General features: G+C 43.7%; 1 protein-coding gene across 4 annotated transcripts in view; it reads right to left on the bottom strand.

Moving 5' to 3' along the window:
- Positions 1 to 454: 454 nt before the first annotated feature.
- The window catches only part of LEF1 (lymphoid enhancer-binding factor 1), a 153,997-nt gene continuing 143,048 nt past the window's right edge, over positions 455 to 11,403 (bottom strand). For all 4 annotated transcript variants that reach the window (XM_006869321.1, XM_006869323.1, XM_006869322.1 and 1 more), the window contains one exon: positions 455 to 1,682. Coding sequence is in view for 1 of the 4 variants with exons in the window: in XM_006869322.1 (XP_006869384.1) it covers positions 1,603 to 1,682 (80 nt within the window). In the remaining 3 variants the exon portion in view is untranslated. The remainder of the gene's footprint in view (positions 1,683 to 11,403) is intronic.

The raw sequence follows: 11,403 nt of genomic DNA, 5'->3' as shown, positions 1-11,403 counted from the left end.
TTGAGCTGATCAGAAAAGAGAAGCATGTTCACCTGACTCTTCTCTTCCCTTACACCTGGAAAAGGAGGAGGAGAAGCCGTGCACGTACTTTGGAGGATCTGTGTGTGTTGCAGCGGTCAATGCTTTTCTGGGCAAGGCACCAGCTGGGCTCCTCTGACAGAGTGCTCAGGTACAGCCATTCAGGGCTGGCCTTGGTCTGTGCACTTAGTACCCCACTACTAAATGGTAGCTTAGTGATTACCAGTCGGGCCGTGAACCACCAAGTCAGCAGTTGGAAACTACCAGCTGCTCTGCGGGAGAACGATGAGGCTTTCTGTTCCTGTGAAGATTTACAGCTTCGGAAACCTTGTTCCGGGTCGCTATGGGTCAGAACTGAATCGATGGCACTTAACAGCAACAACCCAATTTTAGATGGTCTGGAATTCCGCCTTAATAAAATGACACTTTTTTTTTTTTTTTTTTAATGTTTTATTACAAAGCTTCTTTTAAAAAATGCTCAGCACGTTTAACTCCATCTGGAATGACAATGTTAGATGACAGTTTGGGGCAGAGGCTGTGCCTTGCTATTAAAAAAAAAAATGGGTATATCGATGCTTATTTTAACAACTGGCATAAAATCCCACTAATTGGCTAATAAAAACAGATACAAATACAGAACATTTAAAGTAATAACAATTCAAGTGCTGGGCTTTTTACAATAAGGGGGTGAGAATTAAAGATATGAAAATTCACTGCAAACTGGTCGGCTGGAAGTATCTGTTAAGGTTTGCCTTTAAAAAAAAGAAAGAAAGAAAGAGAAAGAAACCAGAAGAAAAATAAAGTAAAATAGAACTGTCATTGCTACCACCAGAGTGGATTTGGCTGTTCCATTGATTCAGCTCTAGGAATGCCTTACAAAGACAGAGAGGCCACTATCTTGTTACAGAAACTTCACAGAGAAGCCACTTATGGGACAAGGGATCTCTCAGAAAAAGAGGGCTTCTTTTAATTTCATTTTTCTTGAAAATGTTTCTGAATCTTTGAATCTTACTTAAATGCTCATAGCTAGCAAAATGTACAACAAATTGAAAATGAAAAAAGTGTAAATCGAAGCAAAATTCATTCAAGTTTAAAAAACAAGAAGCAAACATAAAGATTGATCCTTTTGCACTGTTAAATAAAGCTTTTGGAGAAAGGAAGTGAAAGAAAAAGGAGGACAGAAACAAAGAGGGAACTCTTCCACAAATTCCTCTGCTGGGATGCTGACTGACGTGCTGGTGGATGGCTCCAGTTGCTGACAGCAGGCAAACGCAGCCAAGTTACTGTCCTTGCCAAAATGTTACAGGTATGGTTGCAAGATGCTCTGAGAAGTTCCCGGCAGAGATGGGGGAGGGCAGCTTCTCAGCTGACCTAGGGCCTGCTAGCATTCTTGTGTGCTTTCTAATTTACTTTTTAAAAACCTTTTTCGTGTTTGATTTTGGAACTTGGCTCTTGCAGGAGACGAAAGGGGGTTTGGCAGTGATTGTCTATGGATCAGTGTCTCTAAGCAGTGACCTCGGGATGAAGTTGGTGTCATTTCCCCGTGGGGGCCGACTATAATAGCTGTGGAGACAGTCTAGGTTTTCAACAAGCTTCCATCTCCAGAAGAGGTCCCGGGGTTGCTGCCTTGGCTTTGCACGTTGGGAATGAGTTTCGTTTTCCACCTCAGGAAAGAACAAATGAAATGCTATTAATATGAATTTGCCATACACCGCTGAATAGTTTTACCTCTATTGCTCATAGCACATGTATTAAGGTCTCTGAATTTAATGAATCCACTCTGATTTGGTAGATGGCTGTAACAGATTGCTCTAGGATAGCCCCAAATCCTCAGAATACCTTGTACAATTTGGTTCAAGGACCACAGGATTATGATGTGAAATGCATTTGATACTTAGGGGGTCATGATACAAAAAAAGAAAAAAGTATTTTTTAAAATACCAATAGAAATGGTCAAACATGAAAAGATCTGTGTCAGACCAAAGTGCTTGGTCTCTTCAGTCCACTGTGGGTAGCCACTGTATGCTGGGACTGTCACAGGTTCCAATGACCCAGGGCACTGCAGACCTCCACTGATACCACCGTGATACGCTTGCTCTGTTCACTCACACAGCTGAAGCCTCTCCAGCTTTGGTTAAGATCTTAGAGTTCTCAAGACTTTTTTTTCCTACTTAACTTAGATCTCTGACATTAGCCTGGTAATGCTGTTAAGTACTGTTGAGTTGGTTCCAACTCACAGCAACCCAACACATAACAACGAAACAATGCCCGGTCCTGCTGCATGCTCACAACTATTGCTATATGTTTCAACCACTGTGTCCTTTTAAGTAAATGTTACTAAATATTGGTGATGATAATGGAATTGGAAAAAAAAAAAAAAAAAAAAGAATTATCAAGTCTCTAAAGCTTCTAAAGTAGATGAAAAATACAATATAACATTGTTAACAAGTTGAGGCTAAAATAACCCAAAGGTAATGGAATTGGAAAAAAAAAAAAAAAAAAAGAATTATCAAGTCTCTAAAGCTTCTAAAGTAGATGAAAAATACAATATAACATTGTTAACAAGTTGAGGCTAAAATAACCCAAAGGGAATGCATTGCAAAGTTGGGTTCCTTTAGGCAGGAGAGCTTTGCCTCTGGGCACACCCCCTACCACCCTAGGCAGAGCCTAGAATGACAGCCTCCCTTTAGCTGTGGAGGGGCTGGAGGAAGCCCCCTCTACGGAATGCCTCGCCAGCTCCAGCAGATTGGACTCTGCTCACAGCTTTTGCTTTTGGTGTCCTTGCTACTAAGAGAAATCTTTGAAAGTTTAATTCTGAATAAAAAGTGGATTCCTTTATGCTTTTCACTTGAGTGATTGAAAAGAGAAATTGGATGAGAATTAAAAGAAAGCTTTGAAAGGGTGAAATCATGAAAACAAAATTTTGCATAGAGAATTACCACCTAGGAAGTACTTTTCACAGTTGTTCAGTGCAGTCAAGTCAGTCCACTCATAGCAACCCCAGAATAGGGTGAAATGGGAATAGTGGTGAAACCGATCCCATGGGCCACTCTGAGGACTAATGTAGGCAGGTAGTAAGGCCTGAGTACATGTTAGCTATCGTTATTGTAATTACAACCAGTGTTGTACCAAAAAATGAATGGTATGGACTGTAACAGCTATACAGAGGTTTTCAAAGACAATTTCAATTCCTTGTCTTCTGCAGAATTAACTGGAAAACGTGTAGTACGGCATGAGCTGTGGTTTTTGTTTTTTACGTAAGAAAGGTGTCACTTCTTAGCACAGAAGAATCAAAGAGCTATGAAGGCCCCAATTTTTCCAAGGAGAGGGGAGCAGCACTCTAGCACAGAGGCTGGAAAGGGTGGGGAGGGCACCCCACAGATTTTCATTTCCATGGTAATATCTCATCACTGGTTGTCAAAGGGTTGCTCCAGGTTGCTCTTTCTCTCAGTGCTATGTGACAGCATTCAGCTTCCTGGGAGGGATGGCCAGGAGGTCACAGGGGCCAGGCACTTACACTGATACTGATGTGGGGGAGCTCAGTCAGACAGGGCTGGTGCGTCCATCCCCAGCGGCCAGCATTTCACACTCTTCCTACCCCCCTCGTCCTACCCACAAGCTCCTTCTCCTTCCTTCAGGAGTTTAGCACAACTACATATAAGCAGACAAGATGGCCCATTTTACCACAGGACAACCTGCAGACTTCAGGGAACAAATGCTGCCACCTCCTAATAAAGCTATTTCTTCAAACAGTCTCCCATTTTCCCTGCCTTTTACCCAGTGATTTTATGTTGTCCTCTTACAGTAATCCTGTTATGGGGACACTCTCCTACCAGAGTAACCAGCATGTAAATCATTGGCACATATATATAGTGGTTAGCTATCAAACAAGGCAACAGTGTGCCCCTGGTTGCTCCTTTACAATACCGGATCCTCAAGGTAGCCCAACTCCTCTTCCAAAGGGAGATATGGGGGCCTTACAGGGTTGCTTTACAGATATAAAACAGGTCAAATCAAGATTCTTTTCAAGAAACCACAAGCATGAGGCTCCGGAGACTGGAGACTTCCCACATCTAAGGCCTCACTGGGGGTCTGCGGCTGAAGTGCTGCCAGGCCAGGCGAGCCCCGGCAAAGCCCCATCCACCAGAGTCGGTGCAATCAAAGCCAGCAATTACTGCTGGGCTGCGGCTCTGCTTCAAAGGAGTGCGGCTCAGCCCAGCCTACATATGTTAAGACTGGGGCTCCTCTGCCCGGCCTATGAGTGGGCGTCACCTCACGGGTCATTTGTATAGGATCTCTGACACCAGCACAAGACCCTCCCTCCCTGTCTCCTCCCACTCCGCTGAAACCTTAGAAGCTCTTTCGGACCAAAATCACAATCTTGACAGAATACACCACTAATAAAAGTACCCAGGTGGCAAGAGGGCCAAGAACTCGGCTGCTAATTGAAAGGTTACTGGTTTGAACCAACCCGGTAGTTTGGCGAGAGAAAAACCTGGCAAGCCGCTTCAGTAAAAATGGTATCAGGCAAAACCCTATGTGGTGGTTCTCTGTCACATAGGGTTGCTCAGAACTGAAATGGGCTGACTGGCACCCTGTGACCACCAAAGAGAGCCAGGGACCCAAATGGGAAGAGGTACTTATTAAGAGCCAAAGCAGTAAAGGGAACTCTAAAGGTGTCAAGAGAGGTCCTGTTTCTGGGAGACAAAGTACACTGAGTTTGAGGTACTGGGGCTTCTAGACTCAAAAGGCATGAAGAAAGGGAAAGGGGGATGGCTTCTTCTTAAAGGTTGCCCCCCTAGCAAGAGGCAGCAAGAAAAGAAGCCCATCTGTGCCCTGAGGTGGACAAGGAAGGCCTGGAATGAAGGAGGCCTGACCTCTGCCATGGGTACAGGGGGTACTCTGTCAGCTCTAGCCCCCAAGCCAACTGGGCAGCAAAGCAGGTCCCCAGGAAGAAAGTTGCAGCCTCCTCTTGGTATCATGTATTACCAATTCTAGTAGAATTGGTAAGAAACCCACAGAAGGGACTTGGAGTAAAAGACCATTCCGTCTCCTCCTGCCTCAGCTTGCCTTCCACTCTCAAACACAAGGAGCAAAAACCTTAGAACATTTTTAGTGATGACCTCAAATTTGAGGAGAGGACATTAGAGATCAGTTTTGTCAGAGGTGAAAACAGACATCTAGATTTTAATTGCAAAAATTGCCTCACAACACACCACACAGGCCTCATGCCAATTGCCTCAAATTTTTCTGCCTTGGGGAAAACTGACAAAAACCTGTTGTTTCAGGGCGTGAACTCTTCTCTTGCACAATGTCACATGGGTACATGAAGGATGAAAAGCACAAACTCCTAGAGTGGGAAACAAGCATGAGTATGACCCTGTGATTTTAGATGGGACTGACATAGGGGTCACACAAGGATTGGCAGAGCTGAGCCAGCACCATTGTTTCTGGCTCCGTGTCTATCACAGCCCTGATCTTTTCAAAATGGACTTGTCTGTGTAGGAGGGAAGTCCAAGTCCACTGAACACTGCTGCACCAGGCATTTCTTGTATCCATCACAAAGCTCTGCATACTTCCTGTTTATGGATGAGGAAACTGAGGCCACCTGACATCAAATAATTGGCCTAGGGCCCCCCAGCCAATATTGTTGTTAGTGGCTTCGACTCGGTTCTGACTCACAGTAACCCTGTATAAGGTTTCCAAGAAGCAGCTGGTGAGTTTGAACTGCCAACCTTGTGGTTCACAGTCCAATGCTTACCCTATAGAGCCACACCACGACTCCACCCAACTAATGGTGGTGCCTGGTTATGCCATGGAGTAAGTTCCGACTCATAGCGACTTTGTGTAGGGTTTCCGAGGCTGTAAATCTTCAAGGGAGCAGAAAGCCTCATCTTTCTACTGCAGAACAGCTGGTAGTTTCAAACTGCTGACCATGAAATTATTGGTCTAACCAGAGCTCCTTCACAAATAGCTTTGGAGCCCTAAACATGCTCTCTCCAGCATACCTTCCGCCTCAAACTCACTGCCATCACACTGATGCTGACTCACAGTGATCCCATGTAAGGTTTCTGAGTCTGTAAGTCTTTACAGGAATATATAGCCTCATCTTTCTCCCATGGAGTGGCTGGTGAATTTGAACTGCCAGGCCAATCCCTAGCCCACAGTGCCACCAGGTCTCCTTTGTTGTTATTTTGAAACACCATGGAGTCAGTTACGACTCATAGCGACCCTTCACAGGGTTTCTGAGGGTGTAAATTTTTACAGGAGGAGAAAGCCTCATCTTTCTCCCATGGAACATCTGGTAGTTTCGAACTGCCGACCTTGAGGTTAGCAACCAGATTCGTAAGCACTACACGGAAATCATCGGACAATCTCTTTGATATCTCAAGTGAGTAAAGTTTTGCTACAATCATACATTGACAGAGAACTTCCAGAGGTTCAAGCTGAATTCAGAAGAGGCCGTGGAATGAGAGGTATCATTGCTGATGTCCGATGGATCTTGGCTGAAAGCAGAGAATACCAGAAAGATGTTTACCTATGCTTTATTGACTACGCGAAGGCTTTCGATTGTGTGGCTCATGACAAGATATGGACAACATTGTGAAATATGAGTATTCCTGAACACTTAATTGTACTTCTGAGAAATCTGTACCTGGACCAAGAAGCAGTTGATCAAACAGAGCGTGGGAACACTGAATGTTTTAAAATTGGGAAAGGTGTGCGACAAGGTTGTGTTCTTTCACCATACTTACTCAACCTGTATGCTGAGCAAATAATATGAGAAGCTGGGTTCTATGAAGAAAAACGTGGCATCAGGATTGGAGGAAGACTCATTAACAACCTGCGATATGCAGATGATACAACCTTGTTTTCTGAAAGTGAAGAGGACTTGAAACATTTACTTATGAAGATCAAGGAGCACAGCCTTCGATATGGATTGCATCTCAATGTCAAGAAAACAAAAATCCTCACCACTGGACCAATAAACAACATTCTTATCAATGGAGAAAAGATTGAAGTTGTCAAGGACTTCATTCTTCTTGGATCAACTATCAACAGTCGCAGAAGCAGCAGTCAAGAGATCAGACGACATATTGCATTGGGCAAATCTGCTTCACAGGAACTTTTTAAAGTATTGAAGAGCAGAGATGTCAACTTGAGGACTAAGGTGCGCCTGACTCAAGCCATGGTATTTTCAATAACCTCATATGGATGCGAAAGGTGGACGGTGAATAAGGAAGATTGTAGAAGAATTGATGCCTTTGAGTTGTGGTGTTGGAGGAGAATACTGAAAGTGCCATGGATTGCCAAAAGAACCAATATGTTTGGAAGAAGTGCAGCCAGAGTGCTCCTTGGAGGCCAAGATGACTAAGCTTCATCTCTCATACTTTGGACATATTGTCTGGAGAGAATAGTCGCTGGAGAAGGATGTCATGCTGGGTAAGATGGAGGGTCAGAGAAAAAGAGGAAGACCCCTAATGAGATGGATTGGCCAGGTGGCATCATTGATGGACTCAAGTGTGGCGGCGATAGTGAGGTTGGCCCAGGATTGGACATTGTTTCGTTTTGCTGGGCATGGGGTCGCTATGAGTCGGTTCCGAGAGCTCTACCAACAACACTACCAGAGCTCCTTGTTGTTGTTGTTGTTATGTGCTGTGGAGTCGGTTCCGACTCATAGCGATCCTGTACAGGGTTTACTGGATTTTTGAGGCTGTAAATCTTTACCAGAGCTGAAAGCCTCATCTTTCTCCCGCGGAACAGCTGTTAGTTTCAAACTGCTGACCCTGGGGTTAGCACCCGGATTCGTAACTACTACACTACCAGAGCTCCTTGGGTACTATTACATGATCATTCCTTGCTCTTCTTCCTTCCTTCCTCTCATCCCTTCCTCTCTCATCACTAGTTAATATCACCTTTATCTGATGGAGCTGGCCTAGACCTAGAACACAACACCTGCCGCTGAGACAGTAGACCCTAGTGACCTGTTCTGCAGTCCTGATGTGGCACTGTAGATTTATGCACAGGACCACAAGGTCGGTTTCAACCACAAGGTCGGCAGTTCAAACTCACCAGCTGCCCCTTGGAAACCCTCTCCAGGGTGGCTGTGAGTGGGAACCGACTCGACAGCACTGAACACATACACAGTGGAAGCAGAATGGTAGGATACAAAAGGCAGACGTTAACTGTGATGTTAACTTAATTCTAATATTGAACATACAAAGCACAGCTTCTATTCCTTAGCAGCAGTTATTAGCCAGTATGTGAGGGGGGAGGAATGATAATGTAGTTAGGAAGGTCAGCAGTGAATCTTGTTTAGGTGGTGAAACTAGCCCTTAGTGGCATCAGTCAGGACTAGTCAGTCCCCCACCACAAAGCTCTGAGGCAAAAAGACGACTCACAGGGTCTGGGGAAAGGAAAGAGGTGTCAAGGCTATGTGGGGCAGGGTCAGCCAGGCACTGCCCGAGAATGCGCGGCTCCTTGTTCAGGGTACGATAGATAAGCCATCATCTGTTAAACCAGACTTGGGTGATTTCAAGGTGACTCTGAGACAGACCTGTAATTATTAATAAATTGTCCCAGGGGAATTTTTGGTTCATATGTGCTGCTGTTGGTTTCCCTTACTAGTACACTCTTTGTGTCTCCTTTGTGAGGCTATCCAGTGAAACCTTTGAGAGCTGAACATTAACGTGATTCTTGAGTATCACAAGTTGCCCACCTTGGACAGGTAAACCTTGCGGTTTACTACTTCTCTATTGCTTGTTTTAGTGGGAAACATGTAAATTTTCCTTCTCTGATAGGTTTTCACCTTCCACATGTTTTATTATGTATCCTTACGGTAAGGGTGGGTCTCCCGGTTCAGGTCATACCCACTAGATCCTTAGTACTACTTATGACTGGAAAAATTAAAGACATATTCTTAAGGGTAGTATGAAGTAGTCTTAAAAGAGAACCTTGAAAGTCCATTTCCTGGAAATGCTTCAAGACAATGACAAACTAGATAGGCCTGTCGTATTACCCACCTCCAAAATTCCTTATTCAAATCACCCATACATTTCTCAACTGAAGTTCTTTCACATTAAAGATGGTAGGTTTACCTTGAGATGACAAGGTAAAAGTGAGGTGGCAAGATCAGTGCATGATTCCCTTACTTTTTCAACCCCAGCATTTCCAGTCTTCCAGCTCTGTGTATGAGTGTGTGTAAGTATGCACTGTTGGGTAAGAGCCTGGGCTCAGAGGGCAGACTCTCCCAGGCTGAGTTTGAACTCTGGCTCCATCATTTATTACTTTGTACAAGTTATTTGTAAATACCAAACACTCCAGTTTCCTCATCTATAAAAGTCACTGTACCTCGTAAACTGTGTTGAGAAAATGAAAGAAGAAAATGTACGTAAAGGACTTGGCACAGTGAGGGCACAATAAATGTTAACTATTGTAGTGAATCAACACAAGCAGAACCAGGTTCAAATCTGAGACCGCCGCTCACCGGCCATATGGCCCCGAGCAAGCTTCTGATGTTTTCTCATTCCTCAAACAACGATGAGATCTGTCCCTGTACAGGCTGCCACAAGAAAGGGATAAGGCAACATACATGGAGGCATCTATTAAGACACCCAGGATGTAATACATGGGGCACATAAATGCAAATGCCATTTCACTATCACAATTCCACAGGACATGTTAGGGTAGTCAAAGTTCATACAACTTATAGGGTTTCTCATGGAAAAATTACGACCAATCCAGTATTCTGCAAAATAATAAAAATGCCCACTGGAAAACCATTTATCTCTTAAAACCAACAAATTGAGAAAAGTAATTCCAAAATGGTAACAGCTAGATTTGTTAATTATGGAGAAGAATGTACGTAAACATTTAGACCATGTCCGGCTACACAGGAATGAAAACATTTAAAAAGTGACGAAGTACTGTTCAACTCAAATGCTTTCTCTCCCCCCACCCGATTCAATTCTATCAACCACCACTCATCTGTCAGTTTGTCATACTGTGGTGGCATGTGAGTTTCTGTGATTCTGAAAGCTATGCCACCGGTATTTTACATACCAGCAGGGTCACCCATGGTGGACAGGTTTCAGATGAGCTTCTAGACGAAGACAGACTAGAAGAAGGAGTGACGAACTACTTTCAAATATTTAGTCACTGAAAACCTTATGAATAGCAGAGAAACACTTTCAGATATAGTGCCGGAAAATGAGCTCCTCAGGTTGGAAGGCACTCAAAATGCGACTGGGGAAGAGCTGCCTCCTCAAAGTAGAGTTGAGCATGATGACACGAATGGAGTAAAGCTTGTGGGAGAAAATCCCATAGGACCTTCATTTCTGATAGGACACAACTCAAAATGAAGAGAAACAGCTGTAAACATCCACTGAAAATCAGAACATGGGAAGTACGAAGTATGAATATGGGAAAATTGGAAGTTGTCAAAAATGAAATGGAACGCATAAACATCGATATCTTAGGCATTAGTGAGCTGAAATGGACTGGTACAGGCCATTCTGAATCTGAAAACCACATGGTTTACTATGCCAGGAATGACAAATTGAAGAGGAATGGTGTTGCATTCACTGTCAAAAAGAACATATCCAGATCAGTAACGAAGTACAACACTGTGATAGGATAATATCCATGCGCCTACAAGGAAGACCAGTTAATACCACTATTTTTCAAACTTATGCACCAACCATTAAAGCCAGTGAGGATGAAATAGAAGAATTCTATCAACTTCTTCAATCTGAAATTGATCAAACATACAATCGAGATGTATTGATCATTACTGGTGACTGGAATGCAAAGGTTGCGAGTAAAGAGAAGAATCAGTAGTTGGAAAATATGGCCTTGGTGATAGAAATGGTGCTGGAGATCGCATGGTAGAATTCTGCAAAATCAATGATTTGTTCATTTCAAATACCTTCTTTAGACAGCATAAGAGACAATTGTACACAAGGAGCTCTGGCAGCGTAGTAGTTACAAATCGGGCTGCCAATCTCAAGGTCAGCAGTTTGAAACTACCAGCTGTTCCACGGGAGAAAGATGAGACTTCTGTTTCTGTAAAGATTTACAGCCTCAGAAACCCTGTACAGGGTCTCTAAGAGTCGGAACCGACTCCACGGCACATAACCACCACCACCACCACCATACACATGGACCTCACCATATGGAATACATAGAAATCAAATTGACTACATCTTCGGAAAGAGACGATGGAAAAGCTCCATATCATCAGTCAAAACAAGGCCAGGGGCAGATTGTGGAACAGACCATCAGTTGCTCATATGAAAATTCAAACTGAAGCTGAAGAAAATGAAAACAAGTCCACAAGAGCCAAAATATGACCTTGAATATATCCCACCAGAATTCAGAGATCAT

This window comes from Chrysochloris asiatica, unplaced genomic scaffold (genome assembly GCF_000296735.1).
Source record: "Chrysochloris asiatica unplaced genomic scaffold, ChrAsi1.0 scaffold00129, whole genome shotgun sequence".
Classification (NCBI taxonomy): domain Eukaryota; kingdom Metazoa; phylum Chordata; class Mammalia; order Afrosoricida; family Chrysochloridae; genus Chrysochloris; species Chrysochloris asiatica.
Note: the sequence above shows the minus strand (reverse complement) of the source record. Positions and strands in the feature narration are given on the sequence as shown.